We start from the raw sequence: 16,957 nt of genomic DNA, 5'->3' as shown, positions 1-16,957 counted from the left end.
TACTTCAGTGTGCCATGGAATATTAGTAATTAGTTTGTGTACCATGAGATGAAAAAGGATGAAAGTAAAAAGCAATATTTACTGTTCTAGACAATAAATATGGAGTACAATGAGTAGTCATTCATGAGGAAGATTGATAATTTTGTAAATGCTACAGTTCTGTTCTCTTAGTAATTTCCCTTAAAATTAACAAATATAAATTTTGCCAATAATTTAAAACTTCCAAATCAGCAATAAAAAAAAGCTTACCATGAAGAGAGGGTTAGAAACTATATAAATGGTTTACCAAAAACATTTTTGCATTAGAATTATGCATTTATTAAAGTTTTGAATATATATTTGAGACAATGTCCAAAATATAGTAAGTAAAAATTCAGGGTACAGTTACATACTGTAACTCAAATATTGTTGTAAAGAACCATGGTTATATTTGAATAGGAGAAAATAAAAGATACATTTTAAATGTTCCCATGATTCACTCCAGGTGATGTGACTACAGGTGATTTTATTTTCTTTTTTATTATTTTCTAAATTTTAAATTTCTTTACAAGGACAAAATCACTTTGCTAATCAGGAATAGAAGTCCCTCCTATTAAGACACTTACCTTGATAGTTCCAAGATCCATTGGATTCTTCACAACATCATAATAATTATGGAGTCCCAGTCCATTAACATCAACAGGGTTGTAAAAGGGCCATGCATATGAATAGTGTTTCTTTGCAAGCATTTCTCTAAGAATCTCACTACAGTGTCTTAATTGTTGGATTACTGTAACATTTTTTACAACTTTATATTGTTGCTGAGAGTCTGCCAAAACATTGTTCCACACAGTTTCTTTTACAGGTGGCATTTTGGCTGGTCTTTTTTCTGTAAGTATTGGGGAAGATTCACGACTTGCTCTAACTACTGAAGTTGTAGGAGTTGTTGTATCCGCTTTCCTCTTCACACCCCTTGTAACCTAAAACAAACAATTCAAAACAATAACAACAAAAAACTATAAGGTGATATTCAGAATGAGTTCTTAAACAAACAAACAAACAAACAAAAACCCAGATTACTAGCACCAAGTCTTACATATGTTAAATATTAGTAAAAGTTAATTTCTCTTTTACAGGCAAAATAAATAGCTCACATTATTTTCCTAATATGACAAGGTTGTGTGTTTGATCCCCAGTTAGGGCACATACAGGAATCAAATAATGAATGCATAAATAAGTGGAACAACAAATTGATGTCCCTCTCTGTCTCTCTCTCTCAAATCAATAAATAATTTAAAAGTTTTTTAATTAAAAAAAAGTAGGGCCCTGGCTGGTATAGTTCAGTGGAATGAGCACTGGCCTGTGAACCAAAAGGTCACTGGTTTGAGTTCCAGTCAGGGCACATGCCTAGGTTGTGGGCCAGGTCCCTAGTTGGGGGTGTGCGAGAGGCAACCGATTAATCTATCTCTCACACACTAATGTCTCTCTCCCTATCTTTCTTCCTCTCTTCCCCTCTCTAAAAGTAAATAAATAAAATCTTTGTTTAAAAAAGTATAGGCATCAATCAAACTTACATTGAAATGTTTTAAAGCTACAGTAAACTTACCTGAGCAACTGTTTGTGAGGTAGAGTTGGGTGGCCATATTTCTCCTTGTGCCATATTTGAAGGAGAAACAGAGGTTTCAGAAAATACAGAGGGACTCACTTGCTGCTTCAATACTTTTTCCAATGCTTTAGGAGACTGTTTTTCCTTAACAGAAGAAACTGCTACATTCTTTCGAGTGCCTAGTGAAGTGTGAAGCAGAGTCAATATTTGAGTAAAATATAAAACTAACATTTTCCTCTTAGTATTCTATTTTAATCCATTTAGTTCAGCTTTTTAAAAATATAAACATAGTGCATTCCCATTCCCCTTTGAAAACCTCCCACACACCTACATGTAGTGATAGACCAGTTTAGATATAATATCAAAGACTTGAAAATCTGTTAGTAATCTGTTAGAGGTTTATCAATTTTACTCCAAAAAATGTCTGACATAAACTCAGACTAATAGGTAGTTGTAAACACAAGCAAAAACTTCAGATGTCTTGGAGACAACTATATAATACTATGTAAGGCCTTCAGAATGCTCTGCGTAAATATCTAAGGACTTCAAAATTGTTACAGATAATCTATCACTGGTTGACACAGAACAACAGATGTGGACATGATTCTCTTATCATCAATATATCGTCCAAATGATTCTGGCAAAGGAACAAGTGTACATGTTCTTCTGCCCTGTATGTTCCCACAGAATGCTATGACCTAAGACATTTGGATGACATCATTCTGAAATTTATTATTTCAAAATTCCATCTGCCTATCAAGGCAACTCCATTCCTCTAATTGCTCAAGCCAAAAAATCTTGTAGTCAATCATCTTTGATTCCACTCTCAAACCCAATAGCCAATCTATCAGCAAACCCTTTTGGTTCTATCTTCATATCCAAAATCCAACTATATACTTTTCACAAATGGTATAATCACTCTGGGACAAGGCATCATCAGTTTTCAACTGGATTAGTATACTAGCACCCTAACAGGCTTTCCTTCTTCTGTGTTTATATCCTATATTCTCAAAATAGCAATCAGATCAAAGAGATCTTTTAAATTTTAAATAAGATTATGATAACTTATGCTCAACGCAAATGACTTGTAGTTTTCTCTCCAAGAGCCAAAGTCCTCACAATGGCTTGTAAGCACATGCACAATCCCTTTGCCTTCTCACTACATCTGCCCTTTTTCCAACCTCACTTCCATCACTCCCCACCTCACTTATTTCACTCCATCTACTGGCTGGGCTGTCCTCAAATTTGTTAAGCATAAGCAGACTATCTGCTCTGCCTGGAAGTGCATATCCTCATGGCTCACTTCAAAAATCTTTTCAGGCCTCCCTTACTCGAATGTTCCATTCTCAAGCCAGCTTACATAAAACAACTCTCTCACTCTACCCTCACCACTCTCCAGTTCTCTTACCCCTACCAAGCTCTCATCACATGTGAAATACAACACGTAGATATTCCTGACTCTCCAAATTATTGCTAACCAAGCCCAGGAATCAAATAGATTTGAACATATTTTAAGATAGGGCTGGTATTCCTCAATCTCTGAGTTCTCACTACTCACTAAAACTTAGGAATCAATAAGATTCAGATGGGAAGTCTAATATCCTTTGATATCTTCCCAACTGTTGTTCTTTGACCTCTGGAGCTAAACAGGTATGTGTAATGAGGAATACTTATATTTATTTAATTTTATCTATTTCCTCAAGCAAGACAAAAAGTTCTGTGAGGGGAAGGAGACTTTGTTTTGGTCTTCATTGTATCTCTTGTGCCTAATTCAGTACTTGGAACACAAGAGGGATCAATAAATATTTATTGCTTGCCTATTATGTGTCAGGCCACCATTCTAGTTGCTGGACACAAAAATGAACAAGACTTCATTCTTCCATGGGAAGCCAAGGGCAGCCCAAGACAGATGAATGGCATGTTTTAGTTTATTTTTAACAGATCACTTTTGTTATCATATACAGAAGAGACCAGCCAGGAAAATCAGGACCACTAAAAGTAGATGGTAGCCTGTCCTCTGATAGTTGCAAGGGCAATTTGGAGGCTGAATCCAAATGACTTACTAATTAACCGAGTATGACAAAGAATCAAAACAAGGAAGGAGTCAAGGACAGCTTCTAGTAATTTGGCTTGAACACCTGTGTATTCTTACACCTGTGTAAGAATTTGTCTATTCTTATTTTCTGTTACAAGGAATGATTGCAGAAAGATCAGTGCTGAAATGAGCATGTTAAGAGAAATGTGTATAAGACATCCAAGTGAACATGTCTGGTGGCTGGGAGATAAGAATTGGGTGCTCAGAGAAGGCTATCTAGGAGACATAAATTTGGAGATTAATGACACAAAGATGGAATTTAGGAAGAATATCTAATATCAGGCACTGAAAACAAACCCATATACAGAGTGAAAGAGGATGATAAGGTCAAGAGGACAGTGTGGGAAGCAAATTCACACAACTGGAGTAGGCACCAAGAACTAAAGGCACTTCGAGAAAGAGACAATAAGCTTCTTAAGCAAATACTGATAGAGGTCACCTAAATGAAGGGAGAAAATTTTTTCTCCCTTAGTTAAATTTAGCAACATGAAGATAACAAATGACCCTGACTGTCAAGAACCTTTTTATTGGTGCAGTAAAGCTACAGCCTATGCTGAAGTGAGTTCATGAGTATATAACAGGAAAGCAAAAGGGTATGAGGGGGGACCCCCCAAAATTGGAATTTATTTATAAAAAAGTTGTGTATTTATTTTTGTTTTTAAACTTCAGTCACCTTCAAAGTATTCTCCATTTGATGCAATACACTTATTGAGATGCTTTTCCCACCATTCAAAGCAGTTTTTGAACTTGATTTTGATGCCTTTCAGTGTTTCTGCCATTTTTGTTTCATCTCTTCCACACTGACAAAATGTTTCCCTTTGAGGACCTTTTTCATCCAAGGAACCAAAAAAAAGGTCTCTCTGGGTGAGACCACGTAAATAGGGAGGGTGGAGCATATAGCAGTCATGCTGTTTTGGTCAAAAACTGCTGAACAAGGAGTGTGATGTGGGCAGGTGCGCTCATAAATCACCCAACAAGAAATGGGCAAACGTGTTGAAAGGACCTTCAAAAAAATTCACTGAAACCAAATACAGCCACCTATAAGAATGCCAGCTGGTACACTGATACAGAGGAGTTCCTAGAACACTCACCTAGTGGGGAAATCCAGAAGAACTACAAGGGGCTTACCCTCTAGAACATAATTCTGATTTTATTTTTTAATTTATTGGGGTGACATTTATTCACAAAACCAGATAGGTTTCAAGTGTACAACTCAACAAAACATCATCTGCACAATCAATCTGTGCATATTGCTCAAAGGAAAGTCTCTTACCATTCCCATTTATCCCTTCTTTGCCCACCTCCATCTACCCCCCACCCCCTTCCCCCTATCACCACACTATTGTCTGTGTTACACATATATTCTTTGACTAATGATCTCTCCACCTGCTTTCATCAGCCTTCCAATTCTCCCTCCCCTCTGATAGCTGTCAGTCTGTTCTCTATATATGACTGTTTCTACTGTGTTCATCTGTTTATTTTGTTCATCAGATTCCACATATAAGTGAGATCATATGGTATTTGTCTTTCTCTGACTAGCTTATTTCACTGTCACAAATGGTAAGATTTCCTTCTTTTTATGGCTGGGGAGCATTCAGTTGTGGAAATGTACCAAAGCTTTTTTATCCACTCATCTATTGATGGGCACTTGGGCTGTTTCCAGATCTTGGCTACTGTAAATAATGCTAAAATGAACATAGGGGTGCATATATTCTTTCAATTTAGTGTTTTGGACTTATTCAGATATATTTCCAGAAGTGGAATTGTTAGGTCAAAGGCAGTTCCATTTTTAGTTTTTTGACATACCACATAATGTTTTCCACAGTGGCTGCACCAGTCTGCATTCCTATCAAAAGTGCACAAGGGTTCCCTTTTCTCTACATTCTCTTCAACACTTGTGTTGATTTATTGATTATGGCCATTTTGATAGGAGTGGGGTGATATCTCATTGTAGTTTTAAGCTGCATTTCTCTTATGATTAGTGATGCTGAGCATTTTTCATATTTCTTTATGTCCTCTTTAGAGAAATGTCTATTCATATAATTTGTCTATTCTTATAATTTTTAAATTGGGTTGTCTTCTTGGTGTTCAGTTATATGAGTTCTCTATATATTTTGAAAATTAGCCCTTTATCAGGTGTATCATTGGTGAATATGTTGTCCCATTCAAGTAGACTGTTTTTTCATTTTGTTGATGATTTCCTTTGCCGGGCAAAACCTTTTTAGTTTGATATAGTCTCATTTGTTTATTTTTGTTTCCCTTGCCATAGGAGGTATGTCAGAAATCACTTGAGAAATATCTGACATTTTACTGCCTATGTTTTCTTCTAGGATTTTATGATTTTGAGTTTTACATTTAAGTCTTTAATCCATTTTGAGTTTATTCTTGTATATGGTGTAATAAGGTGGTCCAGTTTCTTTTTTTTTTCATGCATGCATCTGTTCAATTTTCCCAACACCATTTATTGAATAGATTGTCTTTATTTACCCTATTGTAAGTTCTTGCCTCCTTTGTCAACTATTAATTGACCATAAAGGCGTGGGTTTATTTCTGGGCTCTGTATTCTGTTCTATTGATCTATATGCCTGTTCTTATGTAAAAGGTAAATTTTATTTTAATTTTTTATTTATTGATTTAAGAGAGAGAGAGAGAGACAGAGACAGAGAGACAGATAGATTTCTTGCTCCATTTACTTATTAATTCATTGGTTGCTTCTTGTGTGTGCCCTGACTGGAGATTGAACCCATAACCTTGGTGTATGGGGACAATGCTTTAAGCAACTGAGCTATCTGGCCAGGGCTAAAAGGTCAATTGTGAAGATCAGATACTAGGGCATACTTATGCATATTTATAGAGTAATAAGACTAACCCCATAGAGGGGATGTTAATGATGCACAAAACAAAAGGTTAATAAAAAATAAAATAAAATTTTTCAGAAAGTAAGGAGAGATGCAAGATTCAGGTTACAAATAAAGGCAATAGCCCAGAGTAACAGAGGAGGAAAGAATCTTATTATAGGTTCTTGCTCTATATATATGAAAGAGAGAGAAAGGGAACATAAATCTTTTCTGGCTTACCTTTCCTTATTCTTCCCTTACCACTCACAACTTTCTCTTCTCGTGGCATGTGTAATATTTTCTGTTTAAACAACTTCTCTAGAGCTTGTGCCATAAGAACAATGTCATCTCCAGGCTAGAAAATATATAAAATACAACCATAAAGTTACACAATATGGTCACTATACCAAGCACTTCTTAATTGTACTTAAATTCACTGTTTTTTTAAATAATGGTATATTAATCTTATGGTTTTCAAGAAGACATTATGTTAGTACTAAATTTCTGTAAGTCAGGCTATTTTATAGAAGGCAGTAACATAATACATTCATTAAATGGTATTGGGTTGGCCAAAAAGTCTGTATGTTTTTTTTCTGTAAAATAAACAGTTTTCATTTTCATCAATAACTTTATTGATTTGCATATTTTGATTATGTCAGCTATCTCCTGCCTGGTATAATGTTGTCAATAATGTCTCAATTTGATCGCTATCAACTTCAACTGGTCTACCCAATGGTAGACCATCGTCCAGTGAGAAATCTCCAGCACAAAACTTCACAAACCACCTTATATCAGTCACAGCACCTTCTCTATACACTGTACAAATCTTTTTTTGCATTTGAGTTGCATTTTTACTTTCCTTGAAATAATAAAGCATAGTATGCTAAAAATGTACCATATTTTCTTTCATCTTCAATATTAAAATGACTACACAAAAACTCACCAATTTTGATAAGTTTTTTAAAAAAATACCTACTGATATGACAGCTGTCACAATACAATCTAAAAAATTGTTTTGAGTGAAGTTAAAGGCAACTGTGTGCTACTACAGCCATCTTACTGGGAAAAAAAATGAACTTTTTGGCCAACCCAATATTTATTAAACAGTATTTATCACTTCTAAATTAATTTTAGAAAAGTGTAGGGGCTCATATTTTAAATTCTAACACCTTCCCCTTTAACTTCTAAAAAGGACCCACGATGCCCTGAGCATTAGAGAGTTGCAATTCAACCAATACCACTAATACAAAGGCATTAGAAATTGAAACTTCTACCTCACAAATGGGTTAAAACAAAACTTATTCCTGGCTATCAAAGTTCTTCATGATTTGACTTGTCCCAATTCAGTTTCCAATGAACTAAATGATAAAATGACACCAAAGAACTTAATTTTTAAATCTTAACGACCTGCTTAGAAGTCTTCCTTTGCTTTACTTTGCTACTGAGGGGGAAAAAAAAAGAACTAAATTACAAAGCAAAAGCCTAAAGCAGAAAACACTTATTTCTAAGGTAGTTCAGGAGAATTGCTGAACTTTAGTTTTAAATGTTAAAATGTGAAAGGACCCTTTAGAATTGTTAAATTAAAGTTGCCAGTGTTACTTTGAGAGTATCATTGGTTCTGATTTTTTTTTTAAATGACATCAGCTAACAGTCAAATATTTTATACATATATGGTGGCACTGATAGTTCTTGGGAAGCAAATCAAAATTTCTATTACATGTCAGTGTTACTAGTGATTCTGAATAAATGAGGTATAAATTTTAAAATGTTTAGATATTATACAAGAGTTTGAAAATGATGCAGTATTCTTGGAAACAGGAATACTATATGGAGAAAAAAACAGAATACGCAAGTGCAATTTTTTGAATGAAAGCAAATGTGAAGATTACATTCAAAATGCTCACATACACTATCAAACAAGCTAACGAATTAACAGAGATGCAAATACTACTACTGAAATACAACAAAGAATGTATCTGATCTTAAATGTGTCGTGTAGTATAGATGTATGTAATATGGTTTCCTAGGTTATGGCCAAGGATTCGTACCATGAAAATCTAAGCCAAGATTAGTATATAATAAGGTTTATCATCTTACAACTGAAATAGTAGAAGTGCAAGAGAGAATATTTTGAAATAATGCTTTATTCACAGAAACAAGCTATTATTGACATTTCATTTCTTAAAGCATAGTAAGTCATTACAGCTCTTTAGGCAGAAATAGAGCAAATACACTAAACTAATATTGATAGATGAAAATTTTAAAAACTGATAAAAAATCATTCTCAAAAGTATGTAAAATATTCCAAAGCAAGTCTTGAAATCTGAAATGAGTGCACATCTCCAATATGTAACAGCATGGAATTAGCAAGTATAGTAAGGCTTACATACCTTGTTGTATGAATAGCAATTTGAGAACATCGTATTGAAGTCTTCTATACATTCTGAAGCCTGCACATAATACTTATGTTCCAAGCGCTTCTTAATTGTACTTAAATCCATTGGGTTTTTAATAAGGGTATAATAATCCTATGGTTTTCAAGAAGATATTATAAGTGTTAGTATTAAGAATGAAATACAATTGACAAACAAGGAAATTTAAGAAACTGTAGTGTAACAAGAGAGAAGTGATTACCTTAAAAAAGCATATTCTAGAAAGCAAAACCATCAGTAATGAGAAAGAAAGCTAACTAGAGAGAACTCATCATCTTTTAAAAGGCAAAAATCTGCCCTGGCTGGTGTGGCTCAGTGGGTTGAGTGCTGGCCTGTGAACCAAAAGGTTACCAGTTCAATTCCCAGTCAGGGCACATGCCCGGGGTGTGGGCCAGGTCCCCATTTAGGGGTGTGCAAGAGGCAACCAACTGATGTATCTCTCAAACATTGTTTCTCTCCTCTTTCTCCCTCTCTCCAAAAACAAATAAACTTTTTTTAAAAAAAGGTATAATCTAGAAACCAAAACCATCAGAATGAGAAAAAAAGCTGATTTCCATAGCATTATTTTTGCAAAGGAAAAAAGCCAATAAATAAAGAATAACAAACACAAGAATGTAAAAGAACAATTCTGGAAAATAAAAAGTAAAAGGCCATAAAGAAAAATAAACTAGTATTTATCAAATATTACAGATCCAAAGTATAATCCCAGTTCCATGGTTTACTAGCTTACACAATACTTAGCTGTTCTGTTATTAGATAACTAGCTAAAAATTCTTAAGACCTACAGTTGAATTCCATGTGTGAAGCAACAGTTTGCCAGGAACTATCAAGAGAGACTTTAAGGCCCTGGCCAGGTGTTCAGTTGATTGGAACATCATCCTGTACACCAAAAGGCTGCAGGCAATTCCTGGTCAGGGCATATAGCTAGGTTGCTGGTTCAGCCCCTGATAGTACAGGAGGCAAGAGACTGATGTTTCCCTTTCACAGGGATGTTTCTCTCTCACTTTCCCTTCCTCTCTCTATCAAATCAATTTAAAATATATATATATATATCTCCCCAGGTGAGTATTAGAAAAAAAAAGAGACTTTATGGAGGTAACATTTGCAAAAACTCTGTATTAAAAGGTCAAGTGACATATATAACAAGAAAGCATGTACTATAATTTAACACAAAATGTTACAATAAGAATCTTAATAACTCAGAAAAAAGAGCTTTGTCATTTAGGGAAAAATACTCACTGGTGCTGAATAAATCAAGTTTTTATTAATGACATTTTATAATACTACAGACTAGTTTATTTCAAACATTTACAGGGCTTTCTTTCTCTTTTTTAAATACTTACAGGCAAATTTAGTTTCACAGCATCCACAGGTTGCTGAAAAGGCCAGGAAAAACTATGCCTCCATAAAGCCTTCAGGACAATTCTTTGTAGATACTGCAGTTGATTTGTCAATTGCCCATTTCCCTTAGCATTTATATATTCTGGTGGTGGGGGGTTAACAATAGTTGTTTGTCTACTTGGCAGAGACATTTCTTAACTGCTTCAAATCCTGATATTCTAAGGTCTACCAGCAGATATCCTAAAAAAAGGAAAAACTGAGTTACCTTCAAAGTACTTTTAAAATGTTCTATAAGAACTGAAAAGTGCCCTGCTGGTGTGGCTCAGTGGATTGAGTGCTCGCTGGTGAACCAAAGGGTTGCCAGTTCGGTTCCCTGTCAGGGCAGATATGCCTGGGTTGCAGGCCACATCCCCAATAGTGGGTGTGTGAGAGGCAATCACACATTAATGTTTCTCTCCCTCTTTCTCCTTCCCTTCCCCTCTCTTAAAAACAAACAAACAAACAAACAATCTTTAAGAACTGAAAAGTATTATTCAAGAGAAACAAATATATTTCATTTTAAAGCACATTGTTACTTTTAAAAAGCCAAATGATAAGCAAATTTTTAAACAAATACAAACCTTTTTCTATACAAGTACTAAAAGTTGTTTCATTATGTATGCCTTAATTTTAGATGATTTAGGTTATTTCAGTCGTTCACAGTATTTCTTTCTGCTTTTCTAAAACACAAATTGAGGTCTTAGCAGGAAAAGTCTGTAAGTTCCTGGAAAAATAAAACAACAGAGAATGTTAAAGACAATATTAGCATACAGTTATTCCACTGCAATTACTTCAAAGAAGGGAGAAAGGCAAAATAAAGAATTTTTCTGGCTTTTTTGAATATAATGATTTATTTTAAAACAATTACTAGGCCCTGGCCAGGTAGCTCAGTTGGCTGGAGCACTGTCCTGACTCTCCAACATTGGGGGTTCAGTCTTTGGTCAGGGTAGATACAAGAAGCAACTGATGAATGAATGGATAAGTGGGACAACAAATATGTTCCTCTCTCTTGCTCACTCTTTCTCAAATCAATTAGGAAAAAAAATGACAAGTGTTAGAGTGCTACTCCTAGTGCACATTACTACACCTAAAAAGAAAATACTTTAAAATTTCACAACTATTTCAGAAAGACAGTATCTAACATATTAGATCACATCTTTGTTACTTTAAGGATCAGAGAGCAAAGGTACTATCAAGTATGACAGCAAAGAGGAAAGTATGATTATCAAGAAACCATCCTTTAGAGATCAGTGTTACATTGAGCCAATATCTTTGTTGCATTAAAGCAGCATTGGGTCCTGACAAGTGTGGTTCAGTGGAATGTGTGGCGACTTGTGAACCAAAAGGTCACTGGTTTGATTCACAGTCAGGGCACATGTCTGGGTTGTGGGCTGGTCCCTCTCCAGTTAGGCATGTGGAAGAGCCAGTTTCCCTCCTCTTCTTTCTCCCTCCCTTCCCTTTTCTCTAAAGATAAAAATAAAACCTTTTAAAAAATAAAAGTGTTTGTTCTCAACATTTTAAAAAATTATTAATACATATAAAATGTACCATCTGAACCATTTAAAAATGTTACATGCTACATTTAAACAAAAGATTATTTACTGATATGAGAAGGAGCAATGAAGAGAGAGACCAAGACAGGGGGAGAGATTTGTTGTTCCACTTATTTATGCATTCATTGGTTGATTCTTGTATGTGCCCTGACCAGGGATCAAAACTATAAACTTGGCGTATAGAGACGAAGCTCTAACTGACAGAGCTACCCAGCCAGGGCCTGAACCATTTTTAAGTGTACAGTTCAGTAGTGTTCAGTATATTCATATTTTGGGGTAACTAATTTCCAGACCTTTTTAATCTCACAAAATAAACTCTAAACCTATTAAACAACTCCTCATACTCCCCACTCTCCAACTCCTTGTGGCCACATCCTACTTGCTGCTTCTATGAATTTGACTCCAGGTATCTCATAAATGGAATCATAGTGTATTTCTTTCTGTGACTGCCTTACTGATCTTAGCATGATGCTCTCAAGGTTCATCCATAGTGTAACATATGTCAGAATGTCCTTTGTTTTATAAAGTTCAATAATATTCCAGTATATGTTTGCGCCACATTTTGCTTATACTTTCACGGATAGGCACTTTGCCTACTGTGAAGTGTCATGAACATGAGTATGTAAATATTTCTTCAAGACTTTGCTTTCAGAAATGTGTAAGTGGAATTGCTAGATCATATGGCAATTCTATTTGGCTTTTTTTTTTTAGGATCACTAACTGGTTTTTGTAGTGGCAGCACCATTTTACCTTCCTACCAACATTCTACAGGGTTCCAGTTCTTCCACATCTGCACTGTTTTCTAGGTGTTTATTTTTGTTTGTTTAAAAGTAGCCATCCTAATGGGTGTGATGTTTTGTCAATCATTTAAAAAATAGCAGTGCTCAGGCCTGCTCAGGCCCCAAACTCTGGAGCAGGCACTTGGGAATCAGTTTTGTTTGTTTGCTTTTTCAAGTTCCTTGGTGTTTCTGATGTGTAGCCAGGATTACGAATCTTTACATTAAAATAAATTAAGGAGGTGGTTACCTATCTTATAATTTATTTCATCTCATGATTTCACTTTTCTTATGTTATGCATATATGAACTAGAACTCTTAAGTCATCGAGAACAAAGGAGATATTCTAGAATGTCCCAACTAAAAATGGCCCTTATCCTGGCATTCTGATTACTTAAAGCTAGACTACTTTTTTGAGTGTCCCAATTATTACACCTTCCCTCCTCCACAAGATAACCACTATAACTTCTATCATCATAGAAAGTGACTGTTTTTGAAATTTGTTGTTTTACTATGTATTACATTGTATCTGGCTTCCTTTCACTAATGTTTGTGAGATTTAGCTACTTTATTACTAATGTTGTTCTTTATTGTGTGGTATTCTACTATAGAATTAAACCACAATTTAACCATTCCTCTTGGGATCTTTGTGTTGTTTCCACTTAATTGACTGTGACAATTAGTGCTGTTATAAATGGGTATGTTGTGTATGTGTCATATTGGGTATAAACCCAGAGGTAAAATTACTGAATCATGGGTGATATTATATCCAACTAAGGAGAAACTGCTCTAAATTAAGACATAACCAAACTCGTTGTATATCAATCTTTGCAATAAGCTACTAAATACATGATTAGGACTAGGGAAACTTAGGGACTTGTTCATTTTGATAGATGTGAGGACAATATGGTGATTATGTTGGAAAAATGTTTAAATGTATGGTCAAAAAAAATTGATGTGAACAGTCATGCCTGTATATGTTAAATGGTTTGGGAATAAAACCTATATAGAGAAGCAAACATGGCAAAATGTTGACAATTGTTGGTAGATAGTCTCCTTGTATATACAGTATTCAGCACAAAAAACACCCCTTTTTATTACAAAATCATAACCATGTAATTCTGTAACATAACAATATTACAACCAAGCACACCATGACATTTTTAAGTGAAATGTTCAAATTGCTGTCCATCCTGTGGGAGACATGCACATACCCTGGCAACCACAGTCAAGTAGGCGTTACTTCTGCTGGACCCTGTATATATGTATATATATTACTCTTTGTACTATTCTTTATACTGTTTTTCTATATGTTAAAAATAATAATAAAAACTTAAAGTGCACTGTGGTTGAGGGCTACAGATGGCCTTGAACAACCGCTCTGATAATTATCACTGGGCAAAAGAATAGTCAATATTGACAATCTGATGATCTTCTCAAGCAATCTGCACAACCTGGCTGGAAGTCCTGGTTTCTAGTGTAAGGTAAAGCTCTCTGTCCAGCAACAGAGGAGTATATTGTTCCCTTTACAAAATATTCTTTGTGATTATCCTAGTCTTACTGTTCAAAGTATTTTAATTTTTTATTCACAAAGTTTTTAAAAAATAGCTTATGTGTCTTTTTATGATACTTGGCAATTTCTGAGTTAGCTGTTAATTCACTATTTTTTTACTTTCTCTAAGGCCTTTCTTTCATTATTATTCTTATTAATAGAAAACAGAAAATGCTGACATAATGGCCCAGCAACACAACCTAAGAGATTTTCACCTTATTTTCACATAATAGTGGTTCCACAAGCAGTTGTAAGGTATCAGAAATATTTGTTTTTCATTTAAATAAATTGGTTATTTCAAGTTTTTCTCTAAAATCACACACACTCCAACGTAGTAAAGTATGGAGTTACAAATACTGGCCACTATGTATATGAAATTCCACTGTTGTTTCTAGTGTTTATGGTGACTTGTCATTTGATTGTTATTTCTGCATTCAAAAGTTTTTACCAATGGATACATTTCTAAAAAGAAAGATGGCATGGGCAGATAAAATCCCATGTCAATAAGAACTGAATATTATGTTAACAATCACCAGTTACAGTTGCTCAAACAATGTATCATAAATGATTGCTTAAAGTTCTGGTTTACTTTGATAAAAATGATCACATAATAACAGCTTGTCAAATCATTCTTGAACCTGGAAGGCTCAATTTTAGACATAGTTGCATTTCTTGAGGTTTTGAGTAAGGAACGTTTAAAAAATATTTTCCATCCATTTCAATAAAAGGCAGAGAATAAGTTACTACTCTGCTGTGCGGTGGCACTTCTGGCTGGACTTCACAGCCGATCTTCCTCATGCAGGGCAACAGTACAGCCCAGAGCTGAAGAGTCTGGGTTTTGGGTATCAGATGGCTCCAGGCCTCAGAAACATCAAAAGTAATCTGCCCTGTGATGAACTCAAACACTCTAAATCCAGCATCATCATACGAGCTGTCTCCAATTCAACGGAGAAAATGGCGTCTTCAAATAAAATCAGGCTTCAGTTTAAGTCAAAACAGAAATCTAGAAAATGCACATTCTTCACAATGACTCAATCTTCTCATTTGCTCCTCTCTACAGTTTAATAATGAGGCATCTTTCCTGCCCAGACCTCTTCTCAGGTCTCTAGTTAATGACCCCCCTCCGGAAGGTCCCTGCTCTTTCTTGACACATCTTCAACATTTCTGTCCTAGCTTACCCTCCAACATAAACTTTCTCGTGTCCCTAAAATTCTTCTCTTGATCCTATTGTTTTCTTACAGCCTCAATCTTCTCTCTTCTGTACCCCACAACAGAGCATCCTTAAAAATGACATTGTCCTTACTTCCCACCTCACACTCCACTTCTCACCATTTCTCTAAAACTCTCTTAAAGTTAATGCCATACTTAGTTGTTAAATCCATGGACTTTTTTCTGAATCTTGTTACTTTACCTCTCAGCAACATCTGCTGCTAAACTATTGTGACTCTGTCAAAACTCTCCTCTAGTTTCCAGGATACATTTTTTTCCCCAGATTCTATTTGTTGATTTATTAAATATTTATAAAGCTCCTGCAATAGTGCCAAGCCCTGAATTGGAATTTAGGGATACAATCTCTTTACAGAAACTGATAGGCAACTGCAACATCATACCTGTACTTACTGCAATGACCAAGATAAGAACTGTTGTTTAAACAAAGAAAAAGAACAGGTTTTAAGGAAACCTGATAAAGGAGGGTCAGAGTGGAATTCCAGATGTTACCTCCCTCATAATCCCATCTCCTGCTAATCCATTAACCTTCCCCTGTTCTTTCGTCCGCTGTCCGTCTCAGCAGACGCGTCTCCCGCTCCCCGCGACCCCGGGGGTCCCCCGATGCGCGCGCGCCAGCCGCACGGACGCCGCAGCCCCGACCCCGCGCCCGGCGCCCCGACTGCGCGGCCCGCCCTGGGCCTCCTCTCGCTCGTCAGGCCGCGCCCGGGCTTCCACCTGTTTCTCCAGGCGCGGGTGTCGTCGCCGCCCCGAGAAGCCTCCTCGCGCCCCGAAGCGCCGCACACACCTCGGCCTCGCCCCGCGCACCGGCCGCGAGGCCCCCGAGGCGGCGGGAGCAGCGCGGGCTCCGGCCCGGCGTCCCTCGGACGGGCCGGCGACTCCCCGGCTGGACGCCCCGTCCCGAAGGCGGACGTCGGGGCACCACGAGGAACCCACCGGGGCGTCCTCGCCTGCGCCCGACCCTGCGGGGCGAGGGGCCGCGGGCGCACCCGGGGCGCCCGGCCGTCTGTCCGTCCATCCATCCGTGTCCATCCGTCCGTCCGTCCGTCCGTCGAGGTGGCGCAGGCGGCCGCCCGACGGGCCTCCCTGGACCTGCCGCTCCCGCCCCGTCCTCGGGGAACCCACCACAACAGACAGACAGACAGGCAGGCAGGCAGACAGACAGCCATAACGGTTCAGGGAAAAGCCGCCCCCAAAGCACATTCTTGAGGGGCCCTCGAGGAGCCAGCTGCGCCGGCGGGGAGGCCCGAGGACGCGACCGCCGGCCCCGACGGACGGACGGACGGACGGACGGCCAACTGCCCCGGCCGCCGACGGGAGCGGGCGGAGGGGCAGACGGGTCCCCCGGGCCCCACGCTCGGCGGAGACCCCAGGGCAGTGCTCCCCAAAGAAGGTCTCTTACCTCCTACAAAAAGGATCGTCCCCTTGAGCTTGCACACGATGAAATGGTGCAGGGCGGCGGTTCTCCACCAACCGTCGCCGCCAGCTCTTGCCCGAATGGCGGCTCCCGGCGGGCAGCG

At 37.5% G+C, this 16,957-nt stretch overlaps 1 protein-coding gene across 1 annotated transcript in view; it reads right to left on the bottom strand.

Annotated features, from left to right (window-relative positions):
* Nucleotides 1-10,489, bottom strand: part of BRDT (bromodomain testis associated) — a 53,812-nt gene extending 43,323 nt beyond the window's left edge. The window contains exons 1-5 of the mRNA XM_028513088.2: nucleotides 10,293-10,489; nucleotides 8,908-9,045; nucleotides 6,758-6,872; nucleotides 1,586-1,764; nucleotides 606-959 (exon numbers count right to left, since the gene is read on the bottom strand). Of these exons, the coding sequence (XP_028368889.1) occupies nucleotides 606-959; nucleotides 1,586-1,764; nucleotides 6,758-6,872; nucleotides 8,908-9,045; nucleotides 10,293-10,481 (975 nt within the window). The 5' untranslated portion in view covers nucleotides 10,482-10,489. The remainder of the gene's footprint in view (nucleotides 1-605; nucleotides 960-1,585; nucleotides 1,765-6,757; nucleotides 6,873-8,907; nucleotides 9,046-10,292) is intronic.
* Nucleotides 10,490-16,957: the final 6,468 nt, after the last annotated feature.

This window comes from Phyllostomus discolor, chromosome 5 (genome assembly GCF_004126475.2).
Source record: "Phyllostomus discolor isolate MPI-MPIP mPhyDis1 chromosome 5, mPhyDis1.pri.v3, whole genome shotgun sequence".
NCBI lineage: Eukaryota > Metazoa > Chordata > Mammalia > Chiroptera > Phyllostomidae > Phyllostomus > Phyllostomus discolor.
This window is presented reverse-complemented; position numbering and strand designations above follow the sequence as displayed.